At 42.6% G+C, this 18,920-nt stretch overlaps 1 protein-coding gene across 1 annotated transcript in view; it reads right to left on the minus strand.

Moving 5' to 3' along the window:
* Nucleotides 1-18,920, minus strand: part of LOC106613405 (contactin-5) — a 507,858-nt gene that overhangs the window by 147,347 nt on the left and 341,591 nt on the right. The window contains exons 11-12 of the mRNA XM_045724946.1: nt 13,991-14,120; nt 2,102-2,246 (exon numbers count right to left, since the gene is read on the minus strand). Of these exons, the coding sequence (XP_045580902.1) occupies nt 2,102-2,246; nt 13,991-14,120 (275 nt within the window). The remainder of the gene's footprint in view (nt 1-2,101; nt 2,247-13,990; nt 14,121-18,920) is intronic.

An 18,920-nucleotide genomic window follows, 5' to 3' on the forward strand; every position in this document is an offset into this window, starting at 1 on the left:
CTGTCTCTGTGTTGAGGATCATTTACCACTTTAACTAAGACTGTCTCTGTGTTGAAGATCATTTACCACTTTAACTAAGACTGTCTCTGTGTTGAAGATCATTTACCACTTTAATTAAGACTGTCTCTGTGTTGAAGATCATTTACCACTATAACTAAGACTGTCTCTGTGTTGAGGATACGATCATTTAAGGCTGTCTCTGTGTTGGCTCTAGGATCATTTACCACTATAACTAAGACTGTCTCTCTGTTGAAGATCATTTACCACTTTAACTAAGACTGTCTCTGTGTTGAGGATACGATCATTTAAGGCTGTCTCTGTGTTGGCTCGAGGATCATTTACCACTAAGGCTGTCTCTGTGTTGGCTCTAGGATCATTTACCACTTTAACTAAGACTGTCTCTGTGTTGAAGATCATTTACCACTTTAACTAAGACTGTCTCTGTGCTGGTTCTAAGATCATTTACCACTTTAACTAAGACTGTCTCTGTGTTGAGGATACGATCATTTACCACTTTAAGGCTGTCTCTGTGTTGGCTCTAGGATCATTTACCACTTTAACTAAGGCTGTCTCTGTGCTGTGGTGGGCACAAAAAACAGTTTGGAATTTTTCAAAAATATAGTTGCCACTTCAAAAATGATTTTGCTGTTTGAAAACCAATTTCTCCAGAATTTTGCTTAAGAATGGAAGATTGGAGATTGGCTGAAAATTGCTTATAGATGAAGAATCTAGATGCCTTTTCACCAGAAGTGGTTTCACCATAACCGTTTTTAGTGCAGTGGGGAAAGTGTCTGTGAACAGGGAGGGATTAACAATAGCTTGCACTTCTTCAGATATGAAATTAAAAACTGTTTTGAAGAAGGTGGTGGGGATAGGATGGAGAAGGCAGGTAGAAGGCTTACGTTGTGATGTCACTTTCCTGAACATGTCTGTGTCAACCAGGGTAAATAAATCCATCGTGCCTTTACATGGTAGACTAAGGCACATATCATCAGACTTCTCATCAGGTCTTGACCGATACCCAGCCTACTGTTGGTTATCTCTGAAATATGCCGCAAACTCATGACATTTACATGTGGAGGAAGGTTCACATAGGTTTGCGAGGGGTAGGATTTATCAGGCCATCAACGGTGGAGAAGGTAATTATTCTGATTATTGGTGATCAACTTAGTAAAATGAGACCATCTGGCATTTCTAATGGCCTTGTTATATATACGAAGTTGCTCTCTTAGAATATCATAAAAGACCAGGCATAATGTAAAGTATGGGCCCCTGAGTGGCATAGCGGTCTAAGGCACTGCCTCTCAGTGCAGGAGGTGTCAGTACAGTCCCTGGTTCGAATACAGGCCGCATCACATCCGCCCGTGATTGGGAGCCCCATAGGGTGGCCAACAATTGGCCCAGCGTCGTCCAGGTCTGGCCGGGGTAGTCCGTCATTGTAAATAAGAATTTGTTCTTAATAACTGACTTGTTAAATAAAATAGTAACACTTTAGGACTAACGTAAAGTGACACCTTAGGACTAATGCACAGTGACACCTTAGGACTAATGCACAGTGACACCTTAGGACTAATGCACAGTGACACATTAGGACTAATGCACAGTGACACCTTAGGACTAATGTACAGTGACACCTTAGGACTAATGCACAGTGACACCTTAGGACTAATGTACAGTGACAACAGCTGGAGTGTAAATATAAAGTGGTGAACTACATCGTACTAAACCCCTCTGCTCAAACCTCTCTGCTGCAACTTCTCTGCTCCAACCTATCTGCCCCTACCTCCAACCTCTCTGCTCCAACCTATCTGCCCCTACCTCCAACCTCCCTGCTCACAGCTCTCTGTTCCAAGCTCTCTGTGTGTCTTTTGGAGGGTTGGGATAAAACAAAAGTGACATTTCCATTAAACCTTTGTGTTGGACAATAAAATAATTTTAGGGTTTGGTTTCCCACAAACAGATTAAGCATAGTTCTGTCCTAAAAACCAAGCTCAATGGATAATCTCCATCGGAAATAATGTTTCAGACCAGGACTAAGCTATGTCGTTGTCTGGGAAACTACCCATAAACCTTGTTGCTTCTTTTCAGATTTCATCCATACCTTCTGCTGGGATGAATGCGTCTGTCTCCTCTCCTCCATGTTACTCGAGGCTTGGGAGATGCTCGGGGTTTACACTCCAACAACACGTCCTTCCCCAACGTGGCGATCAGGCGGACAGGGTTAGGGCTGAAGACTGGGGGCGATGCTGTGGAACAGGCCAAAGTGTGCATAATACTATCAAGTCAAAAGAGACGCATAAGCTTTCAACATGATGGAAATGGAATATTTATACGTTGCAAATACTCATAATATCATAATAATTGTTTTAGTCCATTTAACAATTATCAAGAGCTACATCAAGAGATACATCAAGAGATACATCAAGAGCTACATCAAGAGATACATCAAGAGATACATCAAGAGCTACATCAAGAGCTACATCAAGAGATACATCAAGAGATACATCAAGAAAGTTTAGAACCAGGAACAGATATAACCCTTGGTTCACTCCAGACCTGACTGCCCTTGACTAGCACAAAAACATCCTATGGCGTCCTGCATTAGCATCAAATAGCCCCCATGATATGTAACTTTTCAGTTAGGAAAGCTAAGGCTAGCTTTTTCAAACCGAAATTTGCATCCTCACTCAAAAAAGTTCAGGGACACTGTAAAGTCCATGGAGAATAAAACCACCTCCTCCCAGCTGCCCACTGCTCTGAGGCTAGGAAACACTGTCACCACCGATAAATCCACGGTAATTGAGAATTTCAATAAGCATTTTTCTACGACTGGCCATGCTTTCCAACTGGCTACCCCTACCAAGGTCAACAGCCCTGCACCCCCCACAGCAACTCGCCCAAGCCTCCCCCACTTCTCCCAAATCCATTCAGCTGATGTTCTAAAAGAGCTGCAAAATCTAGACCCCTACAAATCAGCCGGCTAGACAATCTGGACCCTCTCTTTGTAAAATGATCTGCCGAAATTGTTGCAACCACTATTACTAGTGTCACGGTTGTCGTCTGGAATGGAGGACCAAAACGCAGCAGGAATGTGGATGCTCATCTTGATATTTATTTGAAATCAAAATGAACACCAAAATAACAAAACAACGAACTCACGAACAACAAAACAGTCTTGTCATGCTCACACAGGCAAAACAAGAAACAATCTCCCACAACACTACACCAAACAATTACCCATATATAGGACTCTCAATCAGAGGCAACGAGAAAGCACCTGCCTCCAATTGAGAGTCCAGCACCCAAACCTAAACATAGAAAACCTAAACTAGACAACATGCAGAAATACAACCTAGAACAACTAACCTAGAACATACACCCAAAACCCAGGAACACAAATCAAACACCCCTCTCTAACACACACACAAAACCCCCACCATACAAAACAAACATCCCTCTGCCACGTCCTGACCAAAATACTAAACAACTACTCCCTCTGCTGGTCAGGACGTGACAACTAGCCTGTTCAATCTCTCATATCATCTGAGATCACCAAAGATTGGAAAGCTGCCACGGTCATCCCCCTCTTCAAAGGGGGAGACACTCTAGACCCAAACTGCTACAGACCTATATCTATCTGCCTTTCCAAGGTCTTCGAAATCCAAGTTAACAAACAGATCACCGACCTTTTCGAATCCCACAGTACCTTCTCCGCTATGCAATCTGGCATCCGAGCTGGTCATGGGTGCACCTCAGCCACGCTCAAGGTCCTAAACGATATCATAACTGCCATCGATAAGAGACAATACTGTGCAGCCGTATTCATCGACCTGGCCAAGGCTTTCGACTCCGTCAATCACCACATTCTTATCGGCAGACTCAACAGCCTTGCTTACTCAAATGACTGCCTCGCCTGGTTCACCAACTACTTCTCTGATAGAGTTCAGTGTGTCAAATCGGAGGGCCTGTTGTCCGGACCTCTGGCAGTCTCTATGGGGGTGCCACAGGGTTCAATTCTCGGGCCAACTCTCTTTTCTGTATAAATAAATTATGTCACTCTTGCTGCTGGTGATTCTCTGATCCACCTCTATGCAGACGACACCATTCAGTATACTTCTGGCCCTTCTTTGAACACTGTGTTAACTAACCTGAGCTTCAATGCCATACAACTCTCCTTCCGTGGCCTCTAACTGCTCTTAAACGCTAGTAAAACTAAATGCATGCTCTTCAACCGATCGCTGCCCACACCTGCCCGCCCGTCCAGCATCACTACTCTGGGCGGTTCTGACCTAGAATATATGGACAACTACAAATACCTAGGTGTCTGGTTAGACTGTAAACTCTCCTTCCAGATCCACATTAAGCATTTCCAATCCAAAATTAAATCAAGAATCAGCTTTCTATTTCACAACAAAGCATCCTTCACTCATGCTGCCAAACATACTCTCGTAAAACTGACTGTCCTAACGATCCTCGACTTCGGCGATGTCATTTACAAAATAGCCTCCAACACTCTACTCAGCAAATTGGATGCTGTCTATCACAGTGCCATCCGTTTTGTCACCAAAGCCCCATATACTACCCACCACTGCGACCTGTACTCTCTCGTTGGCTGGCCCTCGCTTCATACTCGTCGCCAAACCCACTGGTTCCAGGTCATCTACAAGTCTTTGCTAGGTAAAGCCCTGCCTTATCTCAGTTCACTGGTCACCATAGCAGCACCCACTCGCAGAACGCACCCCAGCAGGTATATTTCACTGTTCACCCCCAAAGCCAATTCCTGCTTTGGCCGCCTCTCCTTCCAGTTCTCTGCTGCCAATGACTGGAACGAACTGCAAAAATCACTGAAGCTAGAGACTCTCATCTCCCTCCCTAACTTCAAGCACCAGCTGTCAGAGCAGCTCACAGATCACTGCTCCTGTACATAGCCCATCTGTAAATAGCCCATCCAACTACCTCATCCCCATACTGTATTTATTTATTTAGGTCCTTTGCACCCCAGTATCTCTACTTGCACATTCGTCTTCTGCACATCTATCACTCCAGTGTTTAATTGCTATATCGTAATTACCTCGCCACTATGGCCTATTTATTGCCTTATCTCCCTTATCTTACCTCATTTGCAGACACTGTAAATACTTTTTTTTCCTACTGTAACTCTGTGTTGTTGTATGTGTCAAACTGCTTTGCTTTATCTTGGCAGGTCGCAGTTGTAAATGAGAACTTGTTCTTAACTAGCCTACCTGGTTAAATAAAGGTGAAATAAAAATATAAAGAAAAGCATGTTAAGCATCACTTTCTACAGTATGGATAATACAGTATGGATAATACAATATGGATAATACAATATGGATAATACAATATGGATAATACAGTATGGATAATACAGTATGGATAATACAGTATGGATAATAATACAGTATGGATAATACAGTATGGATAATACAATATGGATAATACAATATGGATAATACAGTATGGATAATACAGTATGGATAATACAGTACGGATAATACAGTATGGATATTTTTACAGTAAATGTTCTGAGAAATATGCAGTCAATTATCCAGTCCATAAATAAACTAAAGTGTTCTACCAGAGATAAAACATATCCAGGCTAAATGATCAAAATGATTCAACCCTCCCTCTCTCATCTTCAACATGTACAGTTAATTACTGCTGCTGTGTCCCCAGGGAATCCTTCTGACAAATCAGATGACTCAAATGTTTTCCAAGCCAACTGATCAAATCATGAACTTAATTGAGTTGACATTTGAATTCTGTGTCTCAAATGGCACCCTATTCCCTTTATAGGGCACTACTTGTGGCACTATATAGGAAACCCTATTCCCTTTATAGGGCACTACTTGTGGCACTATATAGGAAACACTATTCCCTTTATAGGGCACTACTTGTGGCACTATATAGGAAACCCTATTCCCTTTATAGGGCACTACTTGTGGCACTATATAGGAAACCCTATTCCCTTTATAGGGCACTACTTTAGGCACTATATAGGAGACACTATTCCCTTTATAGGGCACTACTTTAGGCACTATATAGGAGACCCTATTCCCTTTATAGGGCACTACTTGTGGCACTATATAGGAAACCCTATTCCCTTTATAGGGCACTACTTGTGGCACTATATAGGAAACCCTATTCCCTTTATAGGGCACTACTTGTGGCACTATATAGGAAACCCTATTCCCTTTATAGGGCACTACTTTAGGCACTATATAGGAGACCCTATTCCCTCGTTATAGGGCACTACTTTAGGCACTATATAGGAGACCCTATTCCCTTTATAGGGCACTACTTTAGGCACTGTATAGGAGATAGGGTGCCATGATTGCGTGCAACGTGTGCCATAAGCGAGGGAACATGTGGAAGGACACGCAGATGACAGACGGGTTGTTATTTGGTCTCGAATTTCTCAACGTGCTGTAAAATCTTCCGTCAAAACAATTAGAACATAGCATTTACAGTTTACTGCTGCCACATCTGTTGCATAGTGTATAGTTCCCCAAACAATAGACATTTAGATAAATACAATTAAAAGTTACAACTTTTCTGATACTGTTTGATTCTCATTTGAAAATATATTGGTATTTTTCTCTCAGTTTAGTAGCAAAATAATTACAAACAATATCAAACTGTATCACAAAGCTAATGTATACAGTGTGATACAACATCAGGGTCATCTGAGTACAAACGATTTGCAGCATTAGTTGTGCATGCTACAAGGTCACCAACTTGAGAATTGTGTAAATAGGAGACAATGCTTCAAAGTAAAGTTCTCTCTCTGCATACACTAATACAGTGAGCAGGGCTCTGGGGCCCAGGGTCTATAAGCTGGGAGGCTTTGTCACCACCATTTATTTAAATACTGACTGATGCTTTGGAGGTGACAGAGATGAGGACATCTCCAAGGCAGCTAGCACTGGTTCCTGACTGTTGGCCAGCCCCTACCCCCTCTATCCCTCACGCCATCCATCCCCTTCTCCATCCCTCCCTCTATCCCCCCCCTGTTTCCCCTCTCTTCCAGCCAGCCCCCGCACCATCTACCACCCACTCCATCCCTCCCTCCCTCCATCCCTCCGTACCATCTCTCTTCTCCCAGAACTGACAGAGACCAGTCTGACTGTGGCAGGGATGGCACAGATCCCCTAGGCCATGGAAACCACCAGAGAGAAAACACAGCACTTGCTGTGAGGGAGGGGTAGGCATCTCGATCTCAGTCGAGAGAGAGGAGGGAGGAAAGACGGTGGAGGGAGGAGGAAGGGGAGTAGAGGGAGGGAGGAAGGGGTATGCTGAAGAGGAGAGGAGATGAGAGGGGAGAAGAACACGTGTGGTCCCATATTGAAGCTGACAGGGAGAAAATGAGTGTATCAACAGAGTAGTGGACAGAGAGACAGAGAGAGAAAGAGAGAGGAAGGAGAGAGAGAGGGAGAGGGAGAGAGAGAGGAAGGAGAGAGGAAGGAGAGGGAGAGGAAGGAGAGAGAGAGAGGAAGGAGAGAGGAAGGAGAGAGAGAGGGAGAGGGAGAGGAAGGAGAGAGAGAGGGAGAGGGAGAGGAAGGAGAGAGAGAGAGAGGAAGAAAGGAGAGAGGAAGGAGAGAGAGAGGGAGAGGGAGAGGAAGGAGAGAGAGAGAGAGAGAGAGGAAGGAGAGAGGAAGGAGAGGGAGAGGGAGAGAGAGAGAGCGAGACAGAGAGAGAGACAGAGAGAGAGAGAGGAAGGAGAGAGAGGGAGAGGGAGAGAGAGAGGAAGGAGAGAGAGAGGGGGGGTTGTATGATGGAGAGGGGGGGTAGTATGATGGAGAGGTAGACTTCTATCATTTCTCTCAGGCCTTTGAATTCACCAGAGACACTGTCACAACTGACTAGCAGTATCTCCAAAGAACTACACTGAACAAAAATATAGACCCAAGAAGCAACAATTTCAAAGATTTTACTGATTTACAGTTCATATAAGGAAATCAGTCAATTTAAATAAATTCATTAGGCCCTAATCTCTGGATTTCACATGCCTGGGAATACAGATAAGCATATGTTGGTCACACATACCTTTAAAAAAAAAAGGCATTGAAGCAACATCTCAAGACATCAGTGTCACGTTCGTCGTAGGAATTGGACCAAGGCGCAGCGGAAATGTGTATACTCATCTTCTTTATTGTGAAGAAACAAAATAAACACTTAAACAAAAACAACGATGAAAAACATTCCTGTGAGGCACACAGCTTACATACGGAACAACTACCCACAAAACCCCCTGAAAAAACACCCCTACTAAATAGGACCTTCAATTAGAGGCAACGAGGAACAGCTGCCTCCAATTGAAGGTCAACCCAATAAACTAAACATAGAAATAGAAAGACTAGAACGAACATAGAAATATACTAACATAGAACATTAACCAAAAACCCCGAAACACATTAAACAAACACCCCCTGCCACGTCCTGACCAAACTACAATAACAAATAACCCCTTTACTGGTCAGGACATGACAGTACCCCCCCTCCAAAGGTGCACCTCAAACAAAAAAAACACAAAAATAAACCAGAAAACAAAAATAATCCCAATCTAAAGGGAGGGAAGGGAGGGTGGCCACCATCACCGACGGTTCTTGTGCTACACCCCCCCTCCCCAATCCTCCTACTATGGAGGTGGCTCAGGGTCTGGCCTTAGTCCCCAACCTAGCCTGTCCACCCCCGCTGAAGGCTCAAGACTAAAGCGCGTCGCTGGAGACCTCGGACTAGAGGGCGACTCTGGGAGCTCCGGACTAGAGGGCGACTCTGGGAGCTCCGGACTAGAGGGCGACTCTGGGAGCTCCGGACTAGAGGGCGACTCTGGGAGCTCCGGACTAGAGGGCGACTCTGGGAGCTCCGGACTAGAGGGCGACTCTGGGAGCTCCGGACTAGAGGGCGACTCTGGGAGCTCCGGACTAGAGGGCGACTCTGGGAGCTCCGGACTAGAGGGCGACTCTGGGAGCTCCGGACTAGAGGGCGACTCTGCAGGCTCCGGACTGTGGGCCGTCTCTGCAGGCTCCGGACTGTGGGTCGTCTCTGCAGGCTCCGGACTGTGGGCCGTCTCTGCAGGCTCCGGACTGTGGGCCGTCTCTGGCGGTTCCGGACTGTGGGCCGTCTTTGCAGGCTCCTGACTGTAGGACGTCGCCGGACGCACTGGACGGGGAACTGTCGCCGGTATATAGCCTCCACATTGACTCTGTACCGGTACCCCCTGTATAAAGCCTCCACATTGACTCTGTACCGGTACCCCCTGTATATAGCCTCCACATTGAATCGGTACAGGTACCCCCTGTATATAGCCTCCACATTGACTCTGTACCGGTACCCCTGTATATAGCCTCCACATTGACTCTGTACCAGAACCCCTGTATATAGCCTCCACATTGACTCTGTACCGGTACCCCTGTATATAGCCTCCACATTGACTCTGTACCAGAACCCCTGTATATAGCCTCCACATTGACTCTGTACCGGTACCCCCTGTATATAGCCTCCACATTGACTCTGTACCGTGACACCCTGTATATAGCCTCCACATTGACTCTGTACCGTAACACCCTGTATATAGCCTGCACATTGACTCTGTACCGTAACACCCTGTATATAGCCTCACTACTGTTATTTTACTGCTGCTCTCTAATTATTTCTTATTTGTATTTGTTATTTTTTACTTAGCTTATTTTTCTTAAAACTGGATTGTTGGTTAAGGGTTTGTAAGTAAGCATTTCCCTCTAAGGTCAACACCTATTGTATTTGGCGCATGTGACTAATAAAATTTGAACAGACAAAAATATTTTATAGAAGCCGACTAGTGAATACTGCAGGACAGACAAACAGCTTTAATAGAAGCCTACCAGTGAATACTGCAGGACAAACAGCTTTAATAGAAGCCTACCAGTGAATACTGCAACACAGACAAACAGCTTTAATAGAAGCCTACCAGTGAATACTGCAGTACAAACAGATTTAATAGAAGCCTACCAGTGAATACTGCAGGACAGACACATAGCTTTAATAGAAGCCTGCCAGTGAATACTGCAGGACAAACAGCTTTAATAGAAGCCTACCAGTGAATACTGTAGGACAGACAAACAGCTTTAATAGAAGCCTACCAGTGAATACTGCAGGACAAACAAACAGCTTTAATAGAAGCCTGCCAGTGAATACTGTAGGACAGACAAACAGCTTTAATAGAAGCCTACCAGTGAATACTGCAGGACAAGCAGCTTTAATAGAAGCCTACCAGTGAATACTGCAGGGCAGACAAATCATTTTTGTACAAAACACAAAATATTGTGCACTAGTGTTGTGGTCGTTCAGGATAGATAAATCACCAACATCTTTCTCCTTTCTCCTCCTGTCTTCTTTCCCCTTGAGCATCTAACCCTCTAAGTCACTGTTATCCATTCCTCCTCTGAAATAGAGACAAAATAAACTACTCTGGGCTGCCAACCTTCAGTCTGATGCATACAGACATCTCATTGCATATAACCACAAGGCTCTGCATGCATCCCATATGGAACTATTTTCCCTAAATAGTGCACTATTTCTGACCGGAGCCTTATGGACACAGTGCACTATATAAGGAATAGGGTACCATTTGGGACACATTCTCTGTCTTTCTTCTATTCATGGCAATGACTGTTCAGGTTCAATCAGGTTCCATTGATTGCCAATTAGCCTTCTCAACATTTAGTTTTATTCTCTTGTGTTGCTATCTCTCTCCCTTATCAGGCTGTGGCCTATTTAATGTCGCTATGCCAGTTTCACTGTTTATAGAGTCAAAGAAAAGAGTGGGCTTACCTTTGTGGATAAACAGGCCATTTTAAATGTACCTTTGTGGATAAACAGGCCATTTTAAATGTACTTTTATGCTACTCAGGCCGTTTTAAATGTACCTTTACACTACACAGGCCATTTTAAATGTACCTTTATGGATAAACAGGCCATTTTGAACGAACCTTTGTGGATAAAAAGGCCATTTTAAATGTACCTTCATGGATAAACAGGCCATTTTAAATGGACCTTTATGGATAAACAGGCCATTTTAAATTGACCTTTATAGAGATTTTATCTGAATTAGAAAAACCTTTATAAATACAGGTTAAATACAAATACACCTTCCCTTTAACATAATGACAAACACACCAGAACAGACCTTCCCTTTAACATAATAACAAACACACCAGAACAGACCTTCCCTTTAACATAATAACAAACACACCAGAACAGACCTTCCTCTCCAACATAATAACAAACACACCAGAACAGACCTTCCCTTTAACATAATGACAAACACACCAGAACAGACCTTCCCTTTAACATAATGACAAACACACCAGAACAGACCTTCCCTTTAACATAATGACAAACACACCAGAACAGACCTTCCCTTTAACATAATGACAAACACACCAGAACAGACCTTCCCTTTAACATAATAACAAACACACCAGAACAGACCTTCCCTTTAACATAATAACAAACACACCAGAACAGACCTTCCCTTTAACATAATGACAAACACACCAGAACAGACCTTCCCTTTAACATAATGACAAACACACCAGAACAGACCTTCCCTTTAACATAATGACAAACACACCAGAACAGACCTTCCCTTTAACATAATAACAAACACACCAGAACAGACCTTCCCTTTAACATAATGACAAACACACCAGAACAGACCTTCCCTTTAACATAATGACAAACACACCAGAACAGACCTTCCCTTTAACATAATGACAAACACACCAGAACAGACCTTCCTCTCCAACATAATAACAAACACACCAGAACAGACCTTCCCTTTAACATAATGACAAACACACCAGAACAGACCTTCCTCTCCAACATAATAACAAACACACCAGAACAGACCTTCCTCTCCAACATAATAACAAACACACCAGAACAGACCTTCCCTTTAACATAATGACAAACACACCAGAACAGACCTTCCTCTCCAACATAATAACAAACACACCAGAACAGACCTTCCCTTTAACATAATAACAAACACACCAGAACAGACCTTCCCTTTAACATAATGACAAACACACCAGAACAGACCTTCCCTTTAACATAATGACAAACACACCAGAACAGACCTTCCCTTTAACATAATGACAAACACACCAGAACAGACCTTCCCTTTAACATAATGACAAACACACCAGAACAGACCTTCCCTTTAACATAATAACAAACACACCAGAACAGACCTTCCCTTTAACATAATAACAAACACACCAGAACAGACCTTCCCTTTAACATAATGACAAACACACCAGAACAGACCTTCCCTTTAACATAATGACAAACACACCAGAACAGACCTTCCTCTCCAACATAATGACAAACACACCAGAACAGACCTTCCCTTTAACATAATGACAAACACACCAGAACAGACCTTCCCTTTAACATAATAACAAACACACCAGAACAGACCTTCCTCTCCAACATAATAACAAACACACCAGAACAGACCTTCCCTTTAACATAATGACAAACACACCAGAACAGACCTTCCCTTTAACATAATGACAAACACACCAGAACAGACCTTCCCTTTAACATAATGACAAACACACCAGAACAGACCTTCCCTTTAACATAATGACAAACACACCAGAACAGACCTTCCCTTTAACATAATAACAAACACACCAGAACAGACCTTCCTCTCCAACATAATAACAAACACACCAGAACAGACCTTCCCTTTAACATAATGACAAACACACCAGAACAGACCTTCCCTTTAACATAATAACAAACACACCAGAACAGACCTTCCCTTTAACATAATAACAAACACACCAGAACAGACCTTCCCTTTAACATAATGACAAACACACCAGAACAGACCTTCCCTTTAACATAATAACAAACACACCAGAACAGACCTTCCCTTTAACATAATGACAAACACACCAGAACAGACCTTCCCTTTAACATAATAACAAACACACCAGAACAGACCTTCCCTTTAACATAATAACAAACACACCAGAACAGACCTTCCCTTTAACATAATGACAAACACACCAGAACAGACCTTCCTCTCCAACATAATAACAAACACACCAGAACAGACCTTCCCTTTAACATAATGACAAACACACCAGAACAGACCTTCCCTTTAACATAATGACAAACACACCAGAACAGACCTTCCCTTTAACATAATAACAAACACACCAGAACAGACCTTCCCTTTAACATAATAACAAACACACCAGAACAGACCTTCCCTTTAACATAATGACAAACACACCAGAACAGACCTTCCCTTCAACATAATGACAAACACACCAGAACAGACCTTCCCTTTAACATAATGACAAACACACCAGAACAGACCTTCCTCTCCAACATAATGACAAACACACCAGAACAGACCTTCCCTTTAACATAATAACAAACACACCAGAACAGACCTTCCCTTTAACATAATGACAAACACACCAGAACAGACCTTCCCTTTAACATAATGACAAACACACCAGAACAGACCTTCCCTTTAACATAATAACAAACACACCAGAACAGACCTTCCCTTTAACATAATGACAAACACACCAGAACAGACCTTCCCTTTAACATAATAACAAACACACCAGAACAGACCTTCCCTTTAACATAATGACAAACACACCAGAACAGACCTTCCTCTCCAACAGCAACAAACCGGAGATAGTGGGTGGGTACGCAGCTGTGGTGGGTTCAGGAAGCAAACTGAAATTCCAATTCCAAGCAATGAGGAACATTTGAATTTGTGTTTATTTCCTGAATTGACTGAATAGAAATGAAATAGACTCCAACCTTGGTTTGCAGTTGGGCTTTTCCCAGTTTACATGATTATTTTCTTATATTGATTTCCATTTAGTACCAATAACTAAAGGCATGTTACAAGGAATACAACAACAACAACAGGAGAAAAACAACAGCATACCTGAGATCTTGAGTTCTGCGCTGCAGTAGATGGCTCCGTATTTGTTCTCAGCGACACACTGGTACATCCCAGAGTCAGCCTGTTGGACCTTCTGGATGATGAGCTCTCCATTCACCATCTCCACCCTGCTCTGAAACACAGCATACTGTCCATTCACCATCTCCACCCTGCTCTGAAACACAACATACTGTCCATTCACCATCTCCACCCTGCTCTGAAACACAGCAAACCGCATTCACCATCTCCACCCTGCTCTGAAACACAACATACTGTCCATTCACCATCTCCACCCTGCTCTGAAACACAACATACCGTCCATTCACCATCTCCACCCCTGCTCTGAAACACAGCATACTGTCCATTCACCATCTCCACCCTGCTCTGAAACACAACATACTGTCCATTCACCATCTCTACCCTGCTCTGAAACACAACATACTGTCCATTCACCATCTCCACCCTGCTCTGAAACACAACATACTGCATTCACCATCTCCACCCTGCTCTGAAACACAACATACTGTCCATTCACCATCTCCACCCTGCTCTGAAACACAACATACTGTCCATCCACCATCTCCACCCTGCTCTGAAACACAACATACTGCCATTCACCATCTCCACCCTGCTCTGAAACACAACATACTGTCCATTCACCATCTCCACCCTGCTCTGAAACACAACATACTGTCCATTCACCATCTCCACCCTGCTCTGAAACACAACATACTGCATTCACCATCTCCACCCTGCTCTGAAACACAACATACTGCATTCACCATCTCCACCCTGCTCTGAAACACAACATACTGTCCATTCACCATCTCCACCCTGCTCTGAAACACAACATACTGTCCATTCACCATCTCCACCCTGCTCTGAAACACAACATACTGTCCATTCACCATCTCCACCCTGCTCTGAAACACAACATACTGTCCATTCACCATCTCCACCCTGCTCTGAAACACAGCATACTGCATTCACCATCTCCACCCTGCTCTGAAACACAACATACTGTCATTCACCATCTCCACCCTGCTCTGAAACACAACATACTGCATTCACCATCTCCACCCTGCTCTGAAACACAACATACTGCATTCACCATCTCCACCCTGCTCTGAAACACAACATACTGCATTCACCATCTCCACCCTGCTCTGAAACACAACAAACTGTCTAACATTCACCATCTCCACCCCTGCTCTGAAACACAACATACTGTCCATTCACCATCTCCACCCCTGCTCTGAAACACAACATACTGCATTCACCATCTCTCCACCCTGCTCTGAAACACAACATACTGCATTCACCATCTCCACTCCTGCTCTGAAACACAACATACTGCATTCACCATCTCCACCCCTGCTCTGAAACACAACATACTGCATCACACTCAATCTCACCTGCTCTAAAACAACATACTTCCATTCACCATCTGAGGCTGACTTAAAGAGTGCATACACACTGAACCCATTCAACTTGAGGGCTGGAGAAGCCCTGCTCTGAAACACAGCATACATTCACCAGTGGCTAGATGTGCCAAGCTTATAGAGACATACCCTAATAAACTTGGGGTATGTGGCTCTACAGGTGGCTCTAAAAAGTATTGTCTTTCGGGGGGGTGAATAGTTATGCATGCTCAAGTTTTCTGTTTTTTTTGTTGTCTTATTTCTTGTTTTGCATCTTCAAAGTGGTAGGCATGTTGTGTAAATCAAATGATACAAACCCCCCAGAAATCTATTTTAATTACAGGTTGTAAGGCAAAAAAATTGGAAAAATGCCATGGGGGGTGAATACTTTCACATGCCACTGCAAACCAAACGACTAACAACAAATTTCACATTTTGAAAAGTCAAAAAGCACATCTCTATGCTATTTTTTATTTTAAAAGTCTCTGCTGTGTATTCTAGAACTGGGTATATTGCTGAAATCATGCTGGGTATTCTAGAACTGGGTATGTTGCTGAAATGATGCTGTGTATTCTAGAACTGGGTATGTTGCTGAAATGATGCTGTGTGTTCTAGAACTGGGTATATTGCTGAAATGATGCTGTGTATTCTAGAACTGGGTATATTGCTGAAATGATGCTGTGTATTCTAGAACTGGGTATATTGCTGAAATGATGCTGTGTATTCTAGAACTGGGTATATCGCTGAAATCATGATGTGTATTCTAGAACTGGGTATGTTGCTGAAATGATGCTGTGTATTCTAGAACTGGGTATGTTGCTGAAATGATGCTGTGTATTCTAGAACTGGGTATATCGCTGAAATGATACTGTGTGTTCTAGAACTGGGTATGTTGCTGAAATGATGCTGTGTATTCTAGAACTGGGTATATTGCTGAAATGATGCTGTGTGTTCTAGAACTGGGTATGTTGCTGAAATCATGCTGTGAATTCCAGAACTGGGTATATTGCTGAAATGATGCTGTGTATTCTAGAACTGGGTATGTTGCTGAAATTATGCTGTGAATTCTAGAACTGGGTATATTGCTGAAATGATGCTGTGTATTCTAGAACTGGGTATATAGCTGAAATGATGCTGTGTCTTCTAGAACTGGGTATATTGCTGAAATGATGCTGTGTATTCGAGAACTGGGTATGTTGCTGAAATGATGCTGTGTATTCTAGAACTGGGTATGTTGCTGAAATGATGCTGTGTATTCTAGAACTGGGTATGTTGCTGAAATGATGCTGTGTATTCTAGAACTGGGTATGTTGCTGAAATGATGCTGTGTATTCTAGAACTGGGTATATCGCTGAAATCATGCTGTGTGTTCTAGAACTGGGTATATCGCTGAAATGATGCTGTGTGTTCTAGAACTGGGTATATTGCTGAAATTATGCTGTGAATTCTAGAACTAGGTATATTGCTGAAATGATGCTGTGTGTTCTAGAACTGGATATGTTGCTGAAATCATGCTGTGTATTCTAGAACTGGGTATGTTGCTGAAATTATGCTGTGAATTCTAGAACTGGTATATTGCTGAAATGATGCTGTGTATTCTAGAACTGGGTATATTGCTGAAATGATGCTGTGTATTCTAGAACTGGGTATATTGCTGAAATGATGCTGTGTATTCTAGAACTGGGTATACTGCTGAAATGATGCTGTGTGTTCTAGAACTGGGTATGTTGCTGAAATGATGCTGTGTATTCTAGAACTGGGTATATTGCTGAAATGATGCTGTGTATTCTAGAACTGGGTATGTTGCTGAAATGATGCTGTGTATTCTAGAACTGGGTATGTTGCTGAAATGATGCTGTGTATTCTAGAACTGGGTATGTTGCTGAAATGATGCTGTGTATTCTAGAACTGGGTATATTGCTGAAATGATGCTGTGTATTCTAGAACTGGGTATATTGCTGAAATGATGCTGTGTATTCTAGAACTGGGTATGTTGCTGAAATGATGCTGTGTATTCTAGAACTGGGTATATCGCTGAAATCATGCTGTTTATTCTAGAACTGGGTATATTACTGAAATGATGCTGTGTATTCTAGAACTGGGTATGTTGCTGAAATGATGCTGTGTATTCTAGAACTGGGTATGTTGCTGAAATGATGCTGTATATTCTAGAACTGGGTATATTGCTGAAATGATGCTGTGTATTCTAGAACTGGGTATATTGCTGAAATGATGCTGTGTATTCTAGAACTGGGTATGTTGCTGAAATGATGCTGTGTATTCTAGAACTGGGTATGTTGCTGAAATGATGCTGTGTATTCTAGAACTGGGTATATTGCTGAAATGATGCTGTGTATTCTAGAACTGGGTATGTTGCTGAAATGATGCTGTGTATTCTAGAACTGGGTATATTGCTGAAATGATGCTGTGTGTTCTAGAACTGGGTATATCGCTGAAATGATGCTGTGTGTTCTAGAACTGGGTATGTTGCTGAAATGATGCTGTGTATTCTAGAACTGGGTATATTGCTGAAATGATGCTGTGTGTTCTAGAACTGGGTATGTTGCTGAAATCATGCTGTGTATTCTAGAACTGGGTATGTTGCTGAAATTATGCTGTGAATTCTAGAACTGGGTATATTGCTGAAATGATGCTGTGTGTTCTAGAACTGGGTATGTTGCTGAAATGATGCTGTGTATTCTAGAACTGGGTATATTGCTGAAATGATGCTGTGTATTCTAGAACTGGGTATATTGCTGAAATGATGCTGTGTATTCTAGAACTGGGTATGTTGCTGAAATGATGCTGTGTATTCTAGAACTGGGTATATTGCTGAAATGATGCTGTGTATTCTAGAACTGGGTATGTTGCTGAAATGATGCTGTGTATTCTAGAACTGGGTATATTGCTGAAATGAAGCTGTGTATTCTAGAACTGGGTATATTCCTGAAATGATGCTGTGTATTCTAGAACTGGGTATATGCTGAAATGATTCTCTGTATTCTAGAACTGGGTATGTTGCTGAAATGATGCTGTGTATTCTAGAACTGGGTATATCGCTGAAATCATGCTGTGTATTCTAGAACTGGGTATATCGCTGAAATGATGCTGTGTGTTCTAGAACTGGGTATGTTGCTGAAATGATGCTGTGTATTCTAGAACTGGGTATATTGCTGAAATGATGCTGTGTGTTCTAGAACTGGGTATGTTGCTGAAATCATACTGTGTATTCTAGAACTGGGTATATTGCTGAAATGATGCTGTGTATTCTAGAACTGGGTATGTTGCTGAAATGATGCTGTGTATTCTAGAACTGGGTATGTTGCTGAAATGATGCTGTGTATTCTAGAACTGGGTATGTTGCTGAAATGATGCTGTGTATTCTAGAACTGGGTATATCGCTGAAATGATGCTGTGTATTCTAGAACTGGGAATATTGCTGAATTGATGCTGTGTATTCTAGAACTGGGTATGTTGCTGAAATGATGCTGTGTATTCTAGAACTGGGTATA

The sequence above is a fragment of the Salmo salar genome, chromosome ssa09 (genome assembly GCF_905237065.1).
Source record: "Salmo salar chromosome ssa09, Ssal_v3.1, whole genome shotgun sequence".
In the NCBI taxonomy this organism is placed as follows: domain Eukaryota; kingdom Metazoa; phylum Chordata; class Actinopteri; order Salmoniformes; family Salmonidae; genus Salmo; species Salmo salar.